Below are 24,292 nucleotides of genomic sequence, written 5' to 3'. Positions count from 1 at the left end.
AGCCTGACTTCAGTTAGAACTGGAACTCCCTACTAATAGATCAAGATCCATTGGGAAGAGAGTTTCCCCATATCAAGCGTTCAGGTAAAAAAGTCTGAATAACTTCCTGGGGCATGATAGAAGTAATTCATGAATTAGACCATGAGAGAGACTAAATGCCTACTGGAGGACTCCAAACCTCTCTGTGGAAATAATAAGTGTGAGAGACATTTCCATGACATACAAAGGGTGGGATTATAGAGCAAAAAGTACTATGGCCTAAGTGATTCTTAACTGAAACTTATCAGAAGGTTTAGTCAAACTTGAAACACTCTCCCCTCTCAGCCCCCACCCTGAGATTTTAATAAATTCTCCATGGTGAGTATGTGTGTGTGTGTGTGCGCGCACGCGCATGTGTATGTGCATGCATGGACGGAGTGTTCAGTCATTCTTTCAGTTCAATATCACTGGTGTACACCTCTGGCATCGTTTATTTCCTTTCACTGCCATGAATGTGTTCCTTCTCCCTAATTTGTTAAGGTGGAGAGTCTGAGGATCACCAAATTGGATATTCAAGAACCAAATGAGATGCTAGGAGAAAAAAAAGGGATGTTTTATATAAAACCACTTATATGCCCATTAAGGTATTGATTTGTTTTGGTACTATTGTCAGATGACTTTAACTCTTGTTCCTCAAAGTGAGAAAGGAGACAAGATACTTCTCCGAGGTCCTTCTCAATTATGAATGTTTATGGCACTACGAAATAAACTTAAAATGGACTAAGAACAATATCAGATATTTTTCCACCTTAGGATTAAGAAAGATCATCCAAAGGCAATGTTCTTCCATTGAAGCTTTGTGGCTGACAACTCTTCCCATTACTCTTCCCCAATTCCTGTTCAGGTAGCGTGGGTCTCAGGAAGATGAACTCATTAGTGGAAAAGCAAAGAAATGATATTAAGAGGGTATGGTCTATGAATGAGTGTTTAAATTTTGTTTCCTAGACTAAGTAAAAACCCAGTACTTCATTTCCTTTATCACTGTGTACAAAATGGGATAATTGGAAAAAGTGAAAAGATCATTCTAATCCATATAAGTGTGCCTTTCCTTCAGATAGACATGTGGTAAACCTTCACAAACACCAGTTTCCATAAAAGAAGATCACAATAAAATATACAACACTAAAATTCGAGCCAAAATTTTACTTGATATTTCAGGATTGTGATGATTTTTTTGATGTGTTGATTTGACCCAGCTATAGTCCCTGGTTACTTAAACAACCCAAAATTCTAAGGTGGTTTCCCAAATCCCTGCTCCCTGCAATCAGCCTTTTGTAATTTCCTCCCCTTGAAGAAAGCATGGGATAGTGAACATGATGGATTTCATTCCCATGATTACTTTGTGTCATACGTCAAATGGGATTTTGATGATGTGATGAAGATGCCCAATCTGTTGGCTTTACAAAAGAGCAACTGCCTTTGGGAGAGAGGGGGCATCTAATCAAATGAGCCCTTAAAAGGGTCTGTGCTATTCCTGGAAAAGAACATATGAAAGGGATTCTATAAGAGGATGGATCTTCTCTGCTGGTGATACATATGGAAGAGGCCGTGTGGCAAGGAATGAGGCCACCTCCAGGAACTGAGAGAAGCCTCTAGAAGACATCCAGCAAAGAAACAGAGACCTTGGGATGCCTGCGTGGCTCAATGGTTGAGCAGCTGCCTTCAGCTCGGGGCATGGTCCTGGGGTCCCAGGATCGAGTCTCACATCAGGCTCCCTACATGGAGTCTGCTTCTCCCTCTGCCCATGTCTCTGCCTCTCTCTCTGTGTCTCTCATGAATTAATAAATAAAATCTTAAAAACAACAACAATAACAACAACAACACAGAGACCTCTGTCCTATAATCACAAGGAACTAAATTCTGCCACAATCATGTGAACTTAGAACAGGACCCTGAACTCCATATGAGAGTCTAGCCAACACCTTGATTTTAGCCTCATTAAGACTTGTGTGGGGAACCTAGTTACACCATGACCAGAACTGTGGTCTACAAAACTGTGAGCTCCTAAGTGGGTGCTGTTTGTTACACAGCACTAGAAAACTAATACAAGGATCTTGCAATGCCCTCATGTCAACATTATGAGCATAATGTGTATCATGTTGATGGATGATGGAAATGGCAACCCTACTGAACTTGAACTTACCTTTTTAAACAAAACCTTAATAACTTACTTGGAGAAATGTAAGATTTTAAGCCTCCAAGTTTGTATATTATTAATATAGATATCAATAACAAATTTTTAGAACTATTATTTACATTTAGTATTTTATTATTTACAAGGTGTTTTCAAAGAAACCATAACTGAGGTGGTAAAAATCTTGGGTTTTGAAGACAGATCTAGGTTAAAATCCTGGCTGTGACTCAAACCTTGAACAAGTAGTTTAAATCTCATCTGTTTGCTCATCTGTTAAATGGTAAGACCTATATCTACCTCCTAGAATTCTTGACAAGATCACATGACATGACAGACATATGTGGTATGTGCTCAAATAAATATTAGGTTATTTTATTGCTTTTATTTATATTGTTATCATTTCCTTGAAAGTCGGGTCATATCTTAGTTATCACTGAATCCATAGTGTCTCGTACAGTGTCTGGCACATGGTAGGTACTCAATGAATCTTTTTAAGAAAGAGAGATATTAACTTATATACATCCCAAACAATTCTGTCATGGAGATGGTATCTTCATTTTACAGATAAAAAACTGAGGACCAGATAGGCTGTTTTCTCAACCAAGTTTTCTTAAACTATAAAATGGTGAAATAAAGGAAAAGCTTTCTAAATTCAAGTCCTGTGCTCCTTCCATGGTATGATACTATACACAGATACCAGAGGTATATAAAACTCTAATTCATATATGATGTTTCCATATATTCAGTCCTAGTGATCGAAAAAAGGAACACAAATGGTCACTATTACTCCATATTCCACCAAGTAGATTCTCTATGAAATACTTTCTATTCCTTCTTTATGCCTACATTTGCAAAAAAGCACAATATAGTAAAAATGGATTCTATTGCCTAAGTCCCCAAAGTCCATATGATGGGTAAGTATCACTACTACAGTAACTCTGTTTTCTACAGTAAGAGTCCTGCCTCAAATTAACATTTTTGAGCAGAGGAGGTTTATTTCTTCTTCTAGTCAAAAATGGGTATAAAATAGAGACAACACCAGATGCTGGCAAGGATGTGGGGAAACTAGATCGTTCATATGCTGCTGATAAGAATGTAAAATGAAAAAACCACTCTGGAAAACAGTTTGGCAGTTTCTTTAAAAACTAAGCATATACTTACATATAACCCAGTAATTGTACTTCTGGGCATTTATCCAGAGAAATGAAGAAGACTATGTCCACATAGAAACCTGTACACGATTGTTCACAGCAGCTTCATTTGTAATAGACAAAAGCTGGAAACAACCAAAATGTCCTACAATAGGTGAATGGTTAAACAAGCTGTGATATACCCATACCATACTAGTACTTAGTCAAAAGAGAGAGACAGAGAGAAAGAGAGAGAGAGAAAGAGAATGAACTATTGATACACACAACTTGGATAGTTTTCAAGGGCAGTGTGCTGAGTGAAAAAAGCCAATCTCAAAATACTGTATGATTCCACTTCTACAACATTGTTGAAATGACAAAATCACAGCTACAGAGAACACATTAATGTTTGCCAGGTCAGGGGTAGTTGGGGGGAAGTGACTATCAAGAGGCTGCACAAGGGAGATCTTTTTGTGTCAATGGAGTAGTAGTTCTGTATCTTGACAGTGGGGCTACTTACTTAAATATACACGTGATAAATGACAAAAAAATATACACACGTCGTACCACTGTGAACCTGCTAGTTTTGATATTTTACTACAGCTACATAAGAAATCATCATTGGGGGAAACTGGGCAAAGAGTAGACAGCACCTTTCTGTTCTATCTTTGTAATTTTCTATGAATCTTCAATTATTTCAAAAAATAAAACTCAGTACAAGGCCCAACGTCTGAGACTTCTGGTAGAGTTTTCTACTTTCTCTGCAACAAAACAATACCTTCTCATTTTAATGGCCCGAAAGGTAAGCACACCTCATTTTTTTCATAGAGTACTTTGAAAATAAGCCAAAAAGATAAAATAATCACACTTTTATAAAATTATAAGCTTCATCTTACATATTGATATTTCTTTCCTATCTTCATTCCATCATCTAGCTTTTCAAATTTCATATATAGAGTTTAGCAGTCTGCCTCTCAGTGACTGACACTACACTCCAAAATTACTGCTCCCTGTCTTATTTCTTCGATCTCATGAAAGTATTCCTTCAGAAAAATTTCAGCTAGGTATTAGATTATCTAATTCCAGCCACTCACAGTGCAAACACTGTGATTAGACCCTGCTGAAAGGTATATGTTTTTTTTAAAAAAGCTCCTTAGTCCAAATTAATATCAAATTAATAAAAGTTACAATATAAGAGGAATAATAATAATATAATAATATATATAATATATATAATATATATAATATAATAATAATAATATAAGAGGAATAAGCAGAAACACCTTCCATATTCTGCTAGCTAGCTCTAAGCTACCTCCTGCCATTCGTCATTGCACAAAAATCCCTCTCACAATATCCCAGGCAAGCTTCAACAACTTGATATCTTACTTTATAAAATAAACATCCCAGGAACACAACCAATATCTGCAAAGCATTTTGGTTTACATAGAACTTACAAGAAAACTCAGTTGATGCTCATTACATTGTAGAACACATAAGAGCAGGTATCTATTTTCATCCCCATCCCAGAGATAAGGTAATTTGAACTCAGAAAAGAAACTTCTCAAGATCATATAGGCAAATAATTAAATTGCAGAATAGGGGATAGAATTCAGATCTCCTGATTCCTAATCCTAAACCATGTCAAAATATTCCATCAAACTAAACAGCCCATCTCAATCTAGTAACAGACATTTTATAACTATGAACACTACTAGAACAATAGAGGTCAAAGAGTTGATCCAATTAAATTGTTCTGGTCCCATCTAAAGCAGAGGTTCTCAATGTATGGTCTAATCCTAAAATCATGTCTAGTGACTGTAAACAAATATTTCAAAACAGAGAGTCATAATGCACTTGTATGTGGTTGAAGAAATCAGCTGGCACAGAAAGAATAGAAAAGAAAGCAGGCTGTTTACTTCAGCTAACTATTGCTTTATACAACTCACCAAGCCAACTTTGTGAAGAAAGGGCAGACTCATGGTGCTATAATCAAGGCTGAATTCAAATACACTGAATTGGAACTCTAGTTCTTCTGAATCTTAGCCAATGAAAAAAACACCAAAACAAAGCTAAGCATAGGAAACCTCAAGGACTCATCCATGATAATCTGATTTTTTAATCTCCTGATTCTTCTATTCTATTCTTTGCAAAGGGGACATGTCTGGGACTTGTCAACCCTTGATCAAAGTAAAAGGATTTTTAAAAAGGCCAAATAATAGGTAAGAGGCTGGAAAATAAATCACATGAAAGAAAGTACTTCAATGACCTCAAGACTGCTCACCCCAACAGAATAGTCCTTGGACTAAAAAGTTTGAGAACCACACAATATACAAATTAACAACAAAAGTTTTACTCTGGAAGATAGAAGGCAAATACAGTAAACCTCATGATCTTAAAGGTCCTAAACATCACATCAACATTTATTATTAATAGCCTGCTTTTTGATTCAAAGGAGTATCCAGCCCTATTTTGCCCCCTTTCTAACAGGATCAGGATGCTACAGGACAAATAAATGGAAAGGTTTTATAGAGATCTTACCAATTCGATATTTTAATTCTATGATGGTTTCGCCTTCTCTGCTTAATTCAGTAACTTCACAAGTATAGTTTCCTACAACAGCTTCTTCCTTACTCATCTCCAAAGAGGCAATGCCATTCAGTAATTTCTGTGGTACGATTTTTGTACTCTTAAACTTATCACCGTGAGTGGTCTTTTGTACAGCTCCATCAAAGGTGAAGATGTCTTTTCCTCTAAATTTCCACTTTACATACATCTCATTAATGTTTGTGGCCTCCACATTATTAACAAAGCATGGGATGATAACACTTTCATTGCAAGCAGTGTATTCTACAGATTTGGTTATGTTAAATATTAGCTGAGCCGAACCTGAAAAAGAAAAAGAAAATTGTTTAATTTCATTATAGGATTCTACACTTTAAGTTGTTACAGATACTTAAGATAAAGAGCAATATTTCACTTGTTCATTTAAGCAAACAGTAAAACTATAGGGAAGACAGGCAAGGTGAAAAGAAATCCAAATTATTTTAATATTAATGTGCACAGCTGGTAGACAACATTTTAACTTTTCCTTATTCAATCTCAGTAATACAAAGTATACATTGCCATGCATCTTGGGAATAAATTCAGCAACTCTGTTGGAACATGCAGGTGTAGTATCTGGCTTTGGAAGCTTTGAAATAATCATTACTGCTTACTGATATATGTAGAAAAATACCGTTCTTACCATGGGAAAATTTTGAACAGAAAATCAAACCAATATTATATTCAGTCTCAACTTTGTATACTTCCTCCAAATAGAACTTGCTGAACTGATAGGAAGTTTATCTCTATCCTTATGTTGCATTTCCAAAAAAGATGACTGGGTCTACTAGACTTTAATACAAAAAAGTAAACCAAATGAATCACATCACATCTCTCCAGAAGGAAGGAAAGTCTTAGAATGCTAAGGAGAAAAAACATTCTCTGTGCCTATTTTCCCATTGCAAAATACAGACAGCAATAGTCATTTTGTATGTAAGTATTAGAAAGGATTATATACAATAGAAAGGCATTTTCCCACCCCTATATTTCACTGCAACTACGGAACAATAATTTCCAAATATATATTACAGGTATTCTTTCCTCCTAGAAACCATAAACCACTGGAACAAAAACTAAGAAACGAGTTACTACCAAGAGCAGATACTGCTAATAAATAGGGTATACAGTAGTCCTCTCTTACCCATGGTTATGCTTCTTGTGATTTTAGTTACCTGTGGCCAACCTCAGTGTGGAAGCAGATTATCCTCCTTCTGACACACGGTCAGACAATCTATAGTAGCCTAAGTCTAGGTCACATCACATTGCCTACATCCTTCATCTCACCATGTAGGCATTTTATCTCCTCACTTCATCACAAGAAGAAGGGTAAATACAGCATAATAAGTAAGTACATTGTAAATAAGTACAATGAAAGAGAGAGACCACATTCACGTAACTATTATTACAGTGCACTGTTATAATTGTTCTATTTTATTATGTTATTGTTTATCTCTTACTGTCTCTAATTTACAAATTAAGTGTTATTATAGATACATATACAGTATATTTTGGATTGGTACTGTCTATGGCTTCAGGCATCCACTGGTGGTCTTGGAACGCATCCCCTACCAAGAAGGTGGGCTACTGTATTCCTTCAACTCTTCCCTCTAGAATGAACTATCGTCGCCTTATAAAAGAGGGATTGGAAAAGTAAATCCAATCACTTACCTTTCATCTAATGTACGAGAATATGGAGAAATTATAGCTGTCTTCCATACTGTTCAGCCATTTATCAACTCTTTTACCTAAGTAGTTAGCTGGCTCTTCCCTCAAAAATAAAGCGCTAACAAATACAAATAAAACATCAACTTCAATAGTTCGTCCTTAAGATTTCTTCTTTCCACGTTTATAAAATGGGAATAAAAATCAAGGGCATAGGATGTTATTATCCTAGGAACATAATTATTATTCAGTAACTGAGATGAATGCTAGGATGCATAGTAGAATAGGACTTGGACAATCAGAAAGCCTGAGTACAAATTAATGAGTTTATTTAACTTTTCTATGCCTTAGTTTCCTCTCTGTGAGTGAGGGTCAAAAACGAACACTGGGCTACTTCATGGAATTGTGATGAGCATCAAGAAGAAAATACCTGGGCAAGTGCTAACAATATTATGCTATAAAAATGAGGATCAATACTGTTAAGTTAGGTGATATAGCATTTTAATGTAATGATCTGGACTTTCTCTGACTGGCAGGTCCAAACTGTTTTATTTCTGGGGATTTGCAGTTTGAACTAGCCATGGGGATGCCCACAGCTCACCTCTTCCCACTTCTCTACATTTCTTGCCATCAAAATATTAGGAAGTGTCAGGCAAAAACTGGACTTCCAGCTGCATTTTTCAAAGTCTTGGGCTTGTGAATTATCTTCCCTGAGAAAGAAGCACTGGGGGTGGGTGGGTGGGGGGAACTAGTGTGTACAATAAAGGAGAGAAGTCAGGGCACCTGGGTGGCTCCGTTGAGTATCCGACTCTTGATTTTGCCTCAGGTCATGATCTCAAGGTTGTGGGATCCAGCCTCGAGGCAGGCTCCACACTAAGCCAGAGTCAGCTTGAGAGTCTCCCTCTCCCTCTGCCCTACCCTGCCCCCCAGCCCTCAGCCTAAGGCTCTCTCTTAAAAAAAAAAAAAAGAATAAATCTTTAAATAAAAGGGAAGGGAGAAAAAGTAAGATGTTGGAATCAGAAAGAAAGGGAAGTGTCAGAAAATATAGTGAAAGCTTTTGCAATGGACAAAAAGATTACTGAGTGTCCTTTCAATGGAGTGCTGGGAATTGTGTGACAAATTCCTTAGGAATATCTCATTCTGTAGGGCCCTGTGCCTTTCACTGTGTTTATCTGTCTGAGCTATTTTATAATTTTGGGAGGATTAATGGTAATGCAAATGATTTCCGTCCACAGAGATGCAAATAAACTTTGTTCCACAATTCACTCCTCCCTGGTGGAAGAAGAGACTTCAAAAAATCATGTTTTATTGCCATGAGGATAATATTGCATCTATTTGAAAATTCATTTCAGCATTCCTGATTGCCTATAATTGTGTCTGGTCTCTCAATTTTCTTTTAAAACTGAGAAAGTTTTACCATCTTCCTTGTTTACTTGTTAATTAATGTGTAAAATAAAATCTTTGATACATGGTCATTTTGTGTCTGAGTCAAGATTAAAAAAATTATTTCTAAAAACCACCTTTTAATAAAATAGATACAAGTGAAGAGCTCAGTTATCCTAGCAAACTTTTTTAGAAGGCTCCAAGTAAGGAAGTGGTTGGTGAAATCTCCACAATTTCATTTTTTGTTTAGAGAATGAATTTTCTAAAGAGTACAGAAAGCACTAATTGCACTACATTATCTGTTGCAATAAAAGAATCTTATAGCTGAAGCAATTTAAGTAGAATAAATGCTATCAATAAAATTCAAAGTAAAATTGACCTAGATAAGCTGTAACTTGAATAACCCTTGCACTAATTAATATAGTCCAAAAATGTCACTCCACCAGCTGTTAACTACAACTTCATCCTCTATAAACATTTATCAAAACAAACAAAACAAAACAATTAAGTAGTAAAATTATCTGATTTGAGTTTTCTCTCTCTTTTGCCTACTGCTTTCTGTTGAAACACCAAAGTGAAAAAAAGATTTAAAATATAGAGAGCAAATAAAAGCACATAGATAATTAATACAGATAAGGAAACTGAATAATCAAAATATGCCTATGGCTCCATGACGCAAGAGCTACACATAAATTAATAAATGAGGAAATAATTTTATATAAAATGCCAAAAATAGTAGACTTCACAACTTCTGTAAATACAGACCACCAACAAACCACTTCAGACTGCAGTCCTGAAAACAGCTACTGTATGTTGCAGAGAAGGCTCAATAATACATGGTAGTCACAGCAAACAAACCTAGCTCAGAAATGTACAGATGCAACATTTATTGAGGATAACCTGATCTGAAACATTGTGATATGATGAGGGGATACAATGATGGAAAAAAGGGATCCCTGGGTGGCGCAGTGGTTTGGCGCCTGCCTTTGGCCCAGGGCGCGATCCTGGAGACCCGGGATCGAATCCCACATCGGGCTCCCGGTGCATGGAGCCTGCTTCTCCCTCTGCCTGGGTCTCTGCCTCTCTCTCTCTCTGTGACTATCATAAATAAAAAAAAAAAAAAAAAAAATTAAAAAAAAAAAACAATGATGTTTTTAGCTTTCAATTCTCATTCTGAACAATGATATATACTTTTTATAACAGGAGGTCGTAAGTGCTATCCAATGGCATGAGCAAAGTGCTAAAGATGGGCAGGAGGGTAATCAGTCTTATAGATTTCTAAGAAAATTTGCATTGCTACTAGGGGAACAAGAGAAGATTGTCATAGCACCCATCCATTTGGGTCTTGAATCATTTATCTTTTTACATGTTCCATGCAAAACCTATCTCTCCTTCATAACCCTTAAATCACTGCCCTTTTGCAAAAGCTTATCCTATACTCTCCAAAGAAGCTATATTTCTTACTTTGAGTCCTTTAGATGAAAAGCCAGAAGCTTCCAATACTTCCCACCTATAAATTTACCTGCAATCCCCATTATCCATATCCCTCTCATCTTCTTTTTACAACTGCATCCCTTCACCAGTTAGTTCTCATTTCCACACCCACTAATCTCCCCAAAGACTTTCCCTAGTTCATGATCAGCTCCTACATCCCCCATACATTCATAGGTGTTTTTTTTAACATATAAATAAAATGCTTATTAGTCAACTTAAAAAAATCACTCATACTTGTTTCCTCCCTAGCATCCTAAAATAATAATCTAAATGCATTTCTTCACCTGATTCACTTCTTAAATATCTGCTTCCCAGCCTCTATCTCTTCTTCACTGCAATAGTTCTTACCGAAGCCCCCAATAATCCCTTGGGAAAAACTGAATGTGCAGTTTACTCTCTTATCTTGACTACTCTATAGGTCCTGAACCAGTAGGCAGCTCCTTTCTTGCTCTTATCTCTTGGCCTCTGTTACAGCTCTTGATTCTGAATTTCCTCTGCTTTGTCCACCTCATTACAGCTTTCCTTCTTTATTGAAATCTATTCCTTGATTTACAGTTAATATTAGGGTTCCCCTTAGAACTTCATATCCAGCACCGACCTCCCAACTCCCAATTCCCCTGGGGCTCAGCATTCTCTCTTACTCCACAGTTTTAACAACCTATACACTTTTAAACTAGGCCCCAATAACTGCAGACCTAGACAGCCAACTGTCTGCTGTGTACTTCCACTTCAATGTACTACAGTTAATTCAAAGTCAACATGTCCAAAAATCAACTTACCCTCCACCTAACCTCCTCCCAAATCTTCACCATCCCAAGTATTTTTTTATTATCAGTTAACCAGACCTGGACCTAATAAGAGTCATGCTAGATTCCTCCCTTTCCTTAGCTATGAGAATTCTTAATAGGCTTAATCTACTTAATGGTTCCTCAATGTCTGTTGTATGAATTAATTTATCATCTCTCTTTTAGGATATTGCCATAACCTCCTAACTAGCTCCCTAACTCCAGCCTCAATGTTTTCCCATCTCAGCCCCAATATATTTTCCACAGTTCTCAAAATAACTGTTCTAAATGCAAATGTGCACTCTTTTGCCTAATATACTTTAACAACTCCCCCCTCCCTGTTTCAAGCTAAATTCTAAGTGCATTAGCATGGAATACAAACTAGGTCTTTCATGATCCTGTCCAGTTCCACCTCCTGTACTCCCTCATTTCCAAACCAAGCTCCAACCCTAATGACCTCCCGCAATTACATGAATATGCAATGCTCTCTCATCTCCATGCCTTTGGACAGGCTGGCAAACACTTCTTCACCAAGTGTCCAGGTAAGAGCACACATGTGGAATCAGACTTTGGCTCAGAACTTACCACTTTCTAGTTGTATAACCTTTGACAAGTTATTTGACCTCTGTAGTTCAGTTTCCCCAACCATAAAATGTGAACTGAGGTAGTGTACACCTCACCAAGATTTTGTTAAGACTTAATGAGATAATTAATATTAAGGTCTTAATGCAGTGCTTTCACATACATAGGAAATGTTCAATAAATGGCAGCTATAGTTTACTAACTTTGGTTCTTCCCGCTAGAACATAATGGAGATGTTTAGTCCTATTCCCCTTTCCTACCAATGCTCAATCATATTCATTCCCTGCTCATTGACCCTCCCATTGCTCCCTGTTCAAGGGTTGTCACAGACTTACTACTGAATCTTGCAATTACTGTTTTACTTAACTGATCTCTCCATTAGGCTCAAAAGGTAGACAAACAAGGACAATCTCTTCAATTGGTATCCTATGGATCCAGGGTCCAGCAAGTATGAATCAATACATTCCTTATAAGTGAAAAAAATTTAAAGTATGAATCCCAAGGAAGGAAAACTGTGAACTGTATCAGAGAAGACTTGCTCTTCTTCCATATGTCAAAAGAATCCACCACTGCTTCTCACTTCAATAGACCTGATTATGGAATCCAGAAACTACATATTTTAATGAAAAATCTTGATCAAGTCAGTTGCAGACTGCATGGAAGAGTTTCTTAAAAATTACACAAATGTGTCTAGAATGATCTTCCTAGAGGATGATGTTTAAACTAGGTCTTGAAGGATGAGTAGGAATGATATAGAAAAGGAAAGGCTTTCTAGGCAGAGTACATAACACGTGCAGAGGAATGAGGAAAGTGAATAATTGGAGGCAGAAAATTCTTCAAGTGTGCTCTAGGAAAAAGGGATGGTTAAGAAATATTGTAAAGGCTTCCTTGAATGTCATTCTGAGGAACTGGGACTTGATATTATAAGCCATAGCAAACCATGCAGATTTACTTGTATTTAAGCATCATGAAAGGTGAACTGAGGACAAGAAGGGAGAAGGGAAAGGGAGATACATTAAGAAATCACTGCAATGGTCCAGATAATTGACACCTGGAGAGATGGCCGAAACATTACAGTAAAAATTACAATATCAACGTAAGTTGGATGTGGGAAATAAGGGAGAAGAGAAGGAATGAATTAAAATTGTTTACTAGAAGTATGTGTAACTAGTTAGATTGTGGATTTTATAGAAAAAAGAGATTTTGCGGATTTACAGGGGAATATTCTTTCAACATTTAATAGGCTGAGTATCAAAATACCTGTGGTACAATGAAATGAAGATGCCCAGTAGATCCCAGGACATATGGATCTGGATTTAAGAAGAAAGGTCAGAGCTACGAAGACTTCGGAATCACTAAGATCATAGCTAGTAAGTGAAATTGTGAACATAAACAAGATTGCCCAGAGAGTCCCTGCAAAGCAAGCAGAGCAGGAATCAGAGAATAAAACATTGGGGAACACCAATATTTATAGAAAAATCATTAAAGAAGAATAAATCAAGGAAGTGAGAAAAAGTGAGAGACGCAAAAAAGCACCACTGTGGACATCAAAAAGAGAGTCTTCATGTGGACTGAACAGATGGTTAGTTTTTACTAAATGGTATTAGTAAAAAACGGCCTGTAGATTGAAAACTTTATCATTAGCTTTTTTATCTACAATGTCAATAGACTAGCAGGATCAAAAGTCACACTGCATTTGGGAATGAATGGGAAGGAAGAATGAAGAAGCATTCTCCTTCAATACACTTTGCAGTGTAAAAAAGCATAGAGGAAAGACAATAGAAAAAGTGTAGAGACAGGGACTAGGGCAAGGGTTTTTTTTTTTTTTTTTTTTTTTGGTTCTTCTTATTTATAATTTGGGGTAAAACCTGAGCATGTGTGCAAGCTAGAGTGAAGGAGCCACTGGAGAGGGAAAGATCTAAGGTGAAAGGCTGAAGAAGAATTAAACTGATTGGGCAGGTCTCCAAAATGATGGAAGTGAAAGAGCTGTAGACAGATGAACCCTTCCTTGGAAAGGTGAATAGGTATACTTCTGAAACTGGGAGAGGGAGGAGAATGAGATGGTTGCTTAAGATATTGTAGATAAGTTTAGTAATGGTGGGAGGGAAGCTGAGAGAGTCCACACCACACATCACTATTTTTTGCAATAGAGTAGGAAGTTAATTATCTGCTTGAAATGGATGTTCAGGAATGGGGAAGGAGCCCAACAGTTACTAAGGTAAAGGAAGCAAAGCTCGTGAGTAAAGATACCTGCTTAAAATGAATCCTACCAGTCTGGCCATCAGATCAAGCCCCTGGTATGAAGAACTAGAGTCTCAAATCAGATCGGGTTAGAATTAGGGTCAAAAAGGAGGATTTAGACAGATCTCTCCTCAATAGAGACAAAATAAGGTCTGGGGTAAGGTAGGCATGTCCATAAGGTGTTTAGTTCTCACTCAAAGTAATCCCCCACTAGATTTAAAGTGGCCTTTTTAGAACAGAAGTGATAAACCTGGAATTACAAGGGAGAGAGCAGTTTCAAGTCAGTAACATCCAGAATCATGGGCTTATTGAGCACTTAAAACATATTGAATGTCATCAAGAGATTAAAACAAAGATCGCCACTCTTTACAAACTACATTTTAAGTTATTGAGAGGCATAGTCTGAAAATGTATGTTTTACCCAAGAGGGCCTTGCAAAGTACTTAGAACATGGCATGGGCTCATACACGATTGCAATGGAAATAGTTTTGACAGACCCTGCACTTGCCAAATGCCTTGCCTTTAACCCATTAAGTGTGACATGTATTCAAATATGCACATTTATTCTCTTAATGTGAATTTCAAACACTGGGGTTGACCAGATTCTGAGTCTTATATAACTGTCCCATAGATAATGAATGTAATATTCAGAGGAGAGTATAATTTATAGTTTCTGTTTCAACTCCACGTAACTAAGAAAAGGAAAATACCTAGGTTCTATATTGCTTTAGTTTAAGTATATCAGGATCAAATTTCTTGAGCTTTATGTATTTTTTGCTTTAGCACTACAATGAGTTTAAAAAATTCATCCTACACTATTATTCTTGTTCTTTTAACATGGAAGAACTATCTGTACTAGGACACAAAGTAAAAGCTACCTTATGACAACCCAAGACTGCATTATATTAGGCTGAAACACGAATATCAAAATACACAGATTTTTATCTTGTATAAAAAACTTACAGCAAAAACCTAAAAGGTGCTAAAATAGTTATATGAAAACTGTATCACAAAAAGGACATTAAAGTTTTAAAAACAATGCTTTTACAGCTATAGGTAAATTAACATTAAGAAATGCAAACTTGGTTTTAATAACATGAGTAATTATTGTGAACTTAGAATATTTATCACACTTGGGGAAAAAAAAAACACCTATTTTTCTTCTTTAGAACCTGGCCTTTCAAATCTCCATTAACAACTCAGTGGCAAAGATAAAACATCTGCCAAAATACAGATGACAGCATGAGCAAGTGTCCTAATGGCAGGCATTTAGTGTAATGCTTTAACACACTGCTTCTAGACTGCTGAGGTGGCCCCATTAATAAATACTTTTAAATAGGCATTTACTTCCTTAAAATGGCAACTTGTGTTTAAAAGTAATATTCTTTAAAAGAAAACATTTTCGTTTAAGCAAGACAAATTACTACTCGATTTAGACAATAAGACTGTTTTTTAATCATGTGTACCCTCGATTTTAAAAACTCATTGTGAACAAGGAAAAATCATTCAACCACTAAAAAGACCGTCCATGTCACTGTCATTATTTGAGTCAAGTTTTGTTTGCCAGTTACTAAAAACTACTGGAACTGCTGATGTGCTTTTAAACAAAGTACAATTGGATTTGCAGGGGAGGGGGGAGGAAAGGAGCATAGTAATTCATTCTGTGTCTTATAAACCAATAGGGGAGTTGCAGTTTGCCTTTAAGTAGAGGGAAGGAGCATGTCAGGTAGTTTCTTTTACCACACAGGTCAACTGAAACTGAGTGGCAAAGGCAAAAAATGACTTTATCAATCATCTATAAATGAAACTGAAAGCAAAATCAAACTTAAGTACAAATAAATGTACAAATCTGTGACTTTTTTACTCATTTTGAATTCTAAATTCAGTCTCAAATACGCTGGTCGATAATGACTGGTGTTCTGAGACTATTATATCTTCATACATGTGCTTTTAAAACTACATATTAAACACACACGAAACCTATTGTAGCTTATGACAAACACTATCACTTCCTCTTTTATATTCAACACTTAACAGAAGTCAAACGTATAATGCCTCTATTTTTTTTTTCAGGTTATTATTAACTAAGTACAATAAAGTACTATAAATTACGAATTCTGTGACTCTGTAGGGGCTTGAGCACATTAATATTGCATGTAAATGAGTGCTAATTATATGACTTAACTATTATTAAATAAGGCCTAGCAGAAATCCTATTCCCCAAAGTACTATTATAGCAATTCTTTTCCATCTGCTTGGAAACAGGACCACTGCTTTTTAAAATAGTAAATGATTTACATTTTTTATTCTTTAGCTTTTGTTGCCAGTGGTCTGAGTGATACTTTATTAAAATGTGTAATTTGGTTCAATATGAAGCTTTCTGATCATATAACAGGTTTCCGAGAGTACTATTTTCGCTATACTAATAGTAATGGCAATAAGCCATTAATGATGATGACAAAAACTACCTTATCTAATTATCAACACTTCAGATAATAAGGATGTCATCAACAGCTCCAACAACCCAGGATGTTTCAGAGATTGGAGAAAGTGGCAAGCGAGGACCTAAAGGAATACCTGAAATGGCTTGAAATCACAAGCGTTTACAAATGGCACAGTGAGGCTAATAATCAGTTTAAAACGTAATTAACTTAGCTTTCTAGAATTAAATGTAACAACTGTATTTTACCGTTACTCAAATTCAATACTGGATCTTACAAGTTCGCAGAAGACTATACAGCTGTAAAGTGTGACAGGCACCGCAGAACCACGAAAATTCCCATTCCTCACTTTTTACACACGAATCACACGTTTTGTTTTGTTTTTAAAAAAAAGCATAATGGATTCCAAAAGCCTGGGGGGGGGAGGGCGGGGAGGGGGGGGGGAAGCAAACGCCTTTGGCGTTGAGAGACACCAAAGCCCACTCTGCTGCAAATGTGTTTTGACTGGAGGTTAGAGTCTTCATATTTCAAGCGAAATCCGGGTTGCTATTAAAATGGCTCACCCAAATAAAGCGGAAAAACTTGAACGTACGATTTGAACTGTACTAAGTGGCTGATAGGGCGTGGGGGTAGCGAGAGTTTGCCAGGTAGCTTATTTCTAGGGTTTAAATAAAATAAAATAAAATAAAATAAAATAAAATAAAATAAAATAAAATAAAATAAATAAAAAGGCGGCCAGAAGATTCTTCTGATTAAATGCTGGGCTGGAAATGCAACTTAACTGCTCCTTTAGGTCTCCTTTAAGTCCTCTGCTGCTGTGGGAGGGCAAGCGGGAGAAATCCCGTCTTGCAGACTTCGCCAAAATGCGCACTTGTATCGCAAGAGGCCCGGGCCCTCCCACTCTCCCTCCTTCGCCCCCAAATACGCTCACGCACCGAGGAAGAAGAGGGGCGCGAGGAGGGGGCCCTCGCCGCTCACGGTTGCCGCCCCTCGCCTGCCGTCGCGCCCTCCCCCGAACAGTCCAGCGGGGCGCGGGGCGCGGGGCGCGGGGCTCGGCGGCGGCTTCCTCGGGGCGAGCCCGGGCGGCGCAGGGCGCAGGGTGCGGGGGGCGGGCATCCCGGCCGCCAGCCCCGGGCCGCCGAAGCCCCGCGGAGGGGAGGAGGGGACGAGGGGACGAGGGGAGGAGGGGAGCCCGGGCCCGCCGCCTCCCACGCTCGCAGCCGGGCGCGCAGCCCGCACAGCCGCGGGGCCGCCGCGCCGGGGGACAGGGGCCACTCACCGCAGCTCGCCGAGCCCAGCAGCAGCAGCGCCGCCAGGGGCCACATCTCCGCGGCCGCCGCGGGGTCGCCGCCGGCGCCGCCGCAGGTGTCTGGAGCAGCCGCGGCAGCTGGGAGAGGCAGGATCGGCCGCCGCCACCGCCGCCACCACCGCCACGGGCAGGACCGGACGCCGCCGTCCGTCACGAGCAGGACCCGCCGCCCAGGCTGCCTGGCCGCGCGCGCGCACGCGCGCTCCCGCCGCCCCACGCCCGCTCCCCTCCCTCCCTCCCTCCCTCCGTCTCCCGCCGTGCGCGCCGCGCACGCGCACTCGCCCCCGCCCCCGCCCCCGCCGCCGCCCCCGCCGCCGGGATTGTTGACGCGACGCGCTCCTGCTCCGCGGGGCTCCGGTCCCCGCTCCAGTCCGCTCCGACGAGGCCTGGAGCCCACGCCCACGCGCCGCGGCCCCCGGAGGCTGAGTGTGCCCCCCCCCCGCCCCTCCGCGGTTCTCCCCCTCAGGCCCGCCCCCTCACGCTTCAGGAGCGCCGCCAGGGGCCGCTCCCCGCTCCCCTCCCGGCCCCGCGTCCGCCCGCGCGCCGCGCCCCCGCGGTGCCCCCGCCCCTCCCCCTCGGCCCACGTCGCGTGGGGGCGTCGCGACGCTGCCCGGCGCTCTGGGAGCCCGGGGCGGGGGGCCCGCGGGGGCGGGGGCGGGGGCGGGGGCGGGCTCGGCGCGCCTTCCCGCCTCGTCGGCAGCGGCTTCCTCCTCGCCCCGGCACCTCAGACAGCGCGGCCGCGGGGGCGAGCGCCTCCAGGTGTGGCCCCCGCCGGCCCCGGGCGGGCAGGCAGGCGGGGTGGGACGCGACGCCCGAGACTTCCCGCCCAGGACCCCTGGAGCCCGGTGAGTGACCCGCCGACCCGCGCAGCCCTGACCGCTGTCGGGGGGCAGCGTGCTTGCAAGGTGGGTTCCAGAGGTGGACGGGGACTTCGGCCGTCGCACCGAGTCACGCAGGACGCATCGTCCATCCCGGAGCAGACGCTCCGCCTTGAACACTTTACCCGAAATGATGAACTCTCTTGTCAAAAAGTCAGGCTCTGGCGGCTACTCTAATGGAGCGCCTCCCTGTCGGCTCCCTTGGCCGTACCTGAGGGAGAAGAATGCAGTTTCCCACCACAACAACCCACTCCTCCCAAATCCTCTCAATCCGTGTGACTCCTTCATTGCACCCCATCCCCACTGTAAAAAAAAAAAAAAAAAACACCAGAAAATAAAATTGCCCCTCTCTGACACTGTAGCGGTCTATTGTATACTTGTGTGACTTTTTCCTATAGATTTTGTGTGTGTGTGCGCGTATGGACCTCTTCTTCAGGTTTGAAAGAATCCTCAATTCTTTCAAATCACAGAATATTTTAAGCGTTCCCTCCTCCACGACTTCCTGTAGAACTGGGAAAACAGAAGGGGCTTAATAAATGTGTTGATGTGACTTGAGGCAAGCGTTGTTCCAGGGAAGTGTGATTGTTTTTTAATGATGAGGAAAAGAAAGAAAGACAATTGCCTAGCAGATATCTCACTAAAACAATGGTTAATAATTATGGTGGTAATGATTTGAATGGCAGCCTTGACACCCTGAGGCTACCAAAGGGACTGATGGATTCTCCTCCAACTGCTGCTTATATGGATACAAAAGAATCATCCACCAGACTTTGAGCATTCAGGACATCGTGTATCACAGAGCAGCTGGTTGGCTAAATAAGGCTGTCAGCTGTCCCTGAGACCAACCGACCCCCCTAAAGCTGAAGAGTGACTGGGAAGGACTGTCCCCAATCTTCAGAGGTAGAGATTGAGGGATGCTCCATTTCATCCCGAGAGCTGCTGAGGCTGTGTGCTTAATGTAGCTCTGTGCAGAAAATGCAGTAGATTTAAGTCCCTGAAAGACAGGCCACCTGCGTGACCATCTCTACTCTTGGGAATGTGTTTCGATGGAGCAAGAGGAGGCCTATTCCCGGAGAGAGAACCCAAGTCTCTCTTAGATAACCTTGGGCTCCTTCATCCAGTATTTAACCACCTTACATTTATGTTTCCCTCTTAATGCCCCCAAGCCTTTTTATTTGGATTTTGAACTCATCTGATCTTTATATAAGGGTTTTTTTTTTTTTTTTTTTTTTTTTTTTTTTTTAGTGGGTTGTGGGGGGCAGTGGTGGAAGGCAAGGGAGTAATATATTTTAGAATGTTTCAAGCAGAGGTAATTCACATTAGATTTATCATCTAAATGAATCTTTGTAACAGCTTGGAAATGGGTATTATGATCTCCATTTTAGCAATGAGGAAACCAAGGGAAAGAGGGATAATGAGCATTTTGCCCACACTTATATGTGATACTTCTCTCTCTGTCTCTCATTTATGTCTGTGTCCCTTCTCCTCTTTTTATCTCCTCCAAAAAGCCTTTCTCAATCCTACTTTTCTTCTTTCCTAGAAATCTCCACCACGTAGGCAGTCTAATTACTTCTTCCATTATACTTTGGTCATGTTACTAATGTGTCAATACATATTTCTTTCTGCATATCTGTCTCCTATCATGTCGGCTAGGAGAAAACGAATGTTTTCCCCAGGTATATTTGCATCTCCAGGGGCTGGCACAATGCCTGGTCAAGACCTAAAGGCTCTATGTATGTTGGCTCAATCAAGAGAAATCCGTGCGGGATGTAGTATACAGAAAACTTTAGCCTAGGTTTGAGTTACAGCTCTAGCCATATACTACCAGGTGACCTTCGACAAGTTATTTAACCTCTCTTGAGTCCTGGTTTCCTCATCTGTAAAGCTAGATGATAATAATAGACATTAACTCTTCAAATTGCCTCGAGAGTGTAAGTTAACACTTTTATAGTTACATGGGACAGAGCGCAGTATATGCTAAGCACCCAATATTAGCTCTTATTATTACAATCTCCTTATAGTGAGGTGGTTTTCCTAGAATGGCAGTGAAAATTATTATTAAAACAATCACTGGTTGCTGGTCTGGAACCTTAAAGAAGTACTGGGACTTGGCAAAATTTCTACAGTTTGATTCAAGCTAGAGGCACATGTCTGTACCCAGTGGGTAGCCCTTAATCCTCTTGCTTTTCTGCACACTTTGTTAGTGACTGAATGCTGAGTGGCCCACATCTCCGACACCTGGCTCAGGGCCCAGTGTCCCAGGGTGTTATTTCAACTTGACCTAGTTATTAAAGCATAGGAGCTTCAGTCATCAAATAAAGCAGTTATAGCAAGGAGGGTCTGTGCTCTCTGGTTAAGGACTAGGTTTGGTTGGTTAGGCAGCTGGAAGATCTGCCATGTGGTTGGAGAGATGGAGTTGGTTGGTGCAGGGAAACAGAAGGAAGGCTTTAGCAGCAGGAAATGACCTGCCTAGACTGTGCTTCAATTAGAAGCAGTTATTAGAAACTGCCTCCAGGTAGGAGGACGGCAGGACTTGAGGGTTCCAGGTAAGGAATATCCTACCAGAGACATGACAGTCAGCTCTAGGGTGAGTTTCCTTCTGGATGTCAGATGTGCACAGGTTTGTTTTGCCTAAGTCGGGGGAAGCACAGCATTTCCTGCCCCACCTCCTGGTCCTCCTGCAGCTGGAGGCTCATCATGTAGGGCGCCCACACTCAAGACAGCTGGAAAGCACTAGAGAAAGCCAGCTTCGAGGTTAGATTGCAGAATCACAGCAGGCTTACGTCTTTGAGAGCACATAATGTTTAGGGTCCTGGGATGGCCCCTCTGTATCTTGGCTCCTCTGTGAGTGCAGATAACACACATGTAGTGGGCACACACTATGCACCAAGACCTCACTGTACTAGTGTATTTATTTTCTATTGCTGCCAGAACAAATTACCAGAGATTTAGGGGCTTAGGGCAACACCCATTTATTATCTTACAGTTCTGTAGGTCAGAAGTCCACTGGACTCAGCTGGTTTCTTTGCTTCTGGTCTCAGAAGCTTGCTGCTTTCCCTTCTGGAGGTGCTAGGGGAGAATCCATTTCCAGGTTTATTCAGGTGGTTGCCAGAATTCAGTGTCTGAGGTCCCCATTTTCTTGCCGGCTGCTGCCTGGGGGTTGGGGGTGCTGCTTAGCATCTAGAGGCCTCTTTTCGGGTCATTGTGTTTTTAGTTGCATGTGGTCTCTGAACATCTCAGAGCTAGCAGTGGTATGTTAAATCCTTCTTACGTAGTCATGTCTCTTCTGCCTCCCCTTCTTCTGCCACATTTGTGTGAGGGACTCTTCTGCCTTCCTCTCCTCTCCTACTTTTAAGTGCTCGAGTGATTAGATTGGGCCCCTTGGGTAATCCAGGATAATCTCCCTATTTTAAGGCCTGTAGCCTTAATCACATCTGCAAACTCTCTTTTCCCATGGAAAGCAACATATTCACAGGTTTGCAGGAATTAGGGCTTGACAATCTTTGGGAGGCATTATTCTGTGTACCACAGTGAGGTTCTTTGAGGTTCTTTTCATATTTATTCCCTTAATCTTCGTAACAGCCCAATAAGGGAAAAAGCATTGTTCAGACCCACTGTGTATGAGGTTCAGAGAGGTTTACATCACCTGCAGAAATGCTGGACTAGAGTTTGAATCTTGCTTCAGAGCTCATGCTCCTTCTTCTGGAGACAAGAAGTATAGGAAGCAAAGCAGATGTGTGATCTGTCATTCTCACTGCAGTTCCCACTACTGGTCCGGTAGTGCTGCTTCTCAATTTAGTGAGGGTGTCACCAACGTGTCCGCCAGATTTCCAGCTCTCCTCCTAGGCACAGAGATGTGTAACCACTGGGTCTCAGAGAAAACAGATGGCATGCTCAAATAGAGTTAGAGGAGATTAATAAAGGGACTGTTTACCAGGGTGTAGGCAGGGTTAAGGGAAACCAGTAAGGAATGGCCAAGTGCCGTTAGCTAACAACAGCTGTTCTCCCCTCCTCCACACCCCAGGTGTCTGGTCTGGAAGAAGTGGTTACCAGAACCCTGAGAGAAAGGAGGGCTGTCTGGCAGGACAGCTTTGGTGGAGGAACCCAGCTACTACCAGCCTTGAGGAGAGGAAGGATGGCAAAGTAAGTACTCCAACTTGACTCTCCTCCTACCTCTGAACTCCTGCTGTGGGTCAGTCTCAACCAGAAACCTAGAGGGAAATGAGGCTGTTCATACAATTCTCAAAGCTTAGCTTCCCAGGCTCAGAGCAGAGGAGAACTGACCTGAGGGGAGTACCCAGCACAGCTGCACTGTCTCTTCCTGTACCCTTGAGCTTGGGTGTGATGATGTGACTTACTTTGCCAAGTGTATTAGCACCTTAGAACTATCTTAACAACTACAAACGAGGGGACTTAAAACAAGAGAAATGTATTCTCTCATAGTTCTAGAGACTAGAAGTCTGAAAATAAGGTATCAATAGAGCCATGCTTCCTCTGAAAGCTCAGATAAGAATCCTTCCTTGCCTCTTCCTAGCTTTTAGTGGATCCTGATGATGTGGTTATGGAATGTGATTGGGGTCCAGAGCCAACCGCCAAGAAAGAATTCTTGAGATGTCTCATGTTCGGTGAAAAAAAAAAAAAAAAAGTGGTTTTATTAAAACCCAGGGACAGGACCCAAAGGCAGAAAGAACTACTGCACCAAGGTTGTGAGGAGTGGCTGATTACAAACTTGGGAGTTGGGGGAGGTAAGGACAAAGAGAAGTATCTAAAAGGACTTTCATATGCTAAAGAAGATTCTCAGGATACTGGAGGCCTGGCTGTAGCCTAGCAAAAGTGTCCCCCGCCCCCCTCCCCTCCCCTCCTCCCCCACCCCCAAGGCATTAACATTAGGATAGTTGGAAGTTTCAAAGGAGAAATGTTATATACTCTTCCTATTTCAACTATTTGTCAATGAGCTGCAGGTTATAAAGAAATTTAATTTGGGGGTTCCTGAGTGGCCCAGTCGGTTACATGTCTGCCTTCAGCTCAGGTCATGATCTCTGGGGCTTGAAATCAAGCCCCACATCAGGCCCCTGCTCAGTGGGGAGTCTGTTTCTCCCTCTCCCTCTGCTGCTCTTCCTGCTGGTGCTTCCTCTCTCTCTCTCTCTCTGTCAAATAAATAAAACCTTAAAAAAAAAGAAATTTAATTTTAATTTTATTTACATTCCTTTTTGACTTTGTTTCCTACATCACTGTGGAAGGGATGGTGATGTTAGGGCCCCAGGGAATTGAGTCAATGGGTTTCCGAAAGTTAGGCTATTGATAAGAATGCTTTTTCCTTATAAATCACTAAGACATTTGTAAACTGATGGAGACTAATGTCCTGTGGGACTGTGATCTCTATCAGTTAACCATTCATTTTTTTCCCCATTCCCTTAGTTTTAGGGCAGCCAGAAGTGCCAGAAGAATGTCACACATAGCCCACCTGATTGTGTATGTATAGGGGGCAAGGGAGGGTTAATGGGTGCTTTGCCCTCAGCTTGCCTTCTGCTCCCTCATCACTGGTAATCCTTGGAGTTCCTTGGTTTCACCTGTAACATTCTAATCTTTGCCTCTATTTTCCCATAGCCT

General features: G+C 41.0%; 1 protein-coding gene across 3 annotated transcripts in view; it reads right to left on the bottom strand.

Moving 5' to 3' along the window:
- Positions 1-18,030, bottom strand: part of CD47 (CD47 molecule) — a 43,712-nt gene extending 25,682 nt beyond the window's left edge. For all 3 annotated transcript variants that reach the window (XM_072812033.1, XM_072812034.1, XM_072812035.1), the window contains exons 1-2: positions 17,775-18,030; positions 5,845-6,192 (exon numbers count right to left, since the gene is read on the bottom strand). In XM_072812033.1, the coding sequence (XP_072668134.1) occupies positions 5,845-6,192; positions 17,775-17,820 (394 nt within the window). In that variant the 5' untranslated portion in view covers positions 17,821-18,030. The remainder of the gene's footprint in view (positions 1-5,844; positions 6,193-17,774) is intronic.
- Between the last annotated feature and the right edge of the window lie 6,262 nt (positions 18,031-24,292).

This window comes from Canis lupus, chromosome 35, assembly GCF_048164855.1.
Source record: "Canis lupus baileyi chromosome 35, mCanLup2.hap1, whole genome shotgun sequence".
In the NCBI taxonomy this organism is placed as follows: domain Eukaryota; kingdom Metazoa; phylum Chordata; class Mammalia; order Carnivora; family Canidae; genus Canis; species Canis lupus.
The sequence above is the reverse complement of the archived record's forward strand: the minus strand, read 5'-3'. Positions and strand labels throughout refer to the sequence as shown.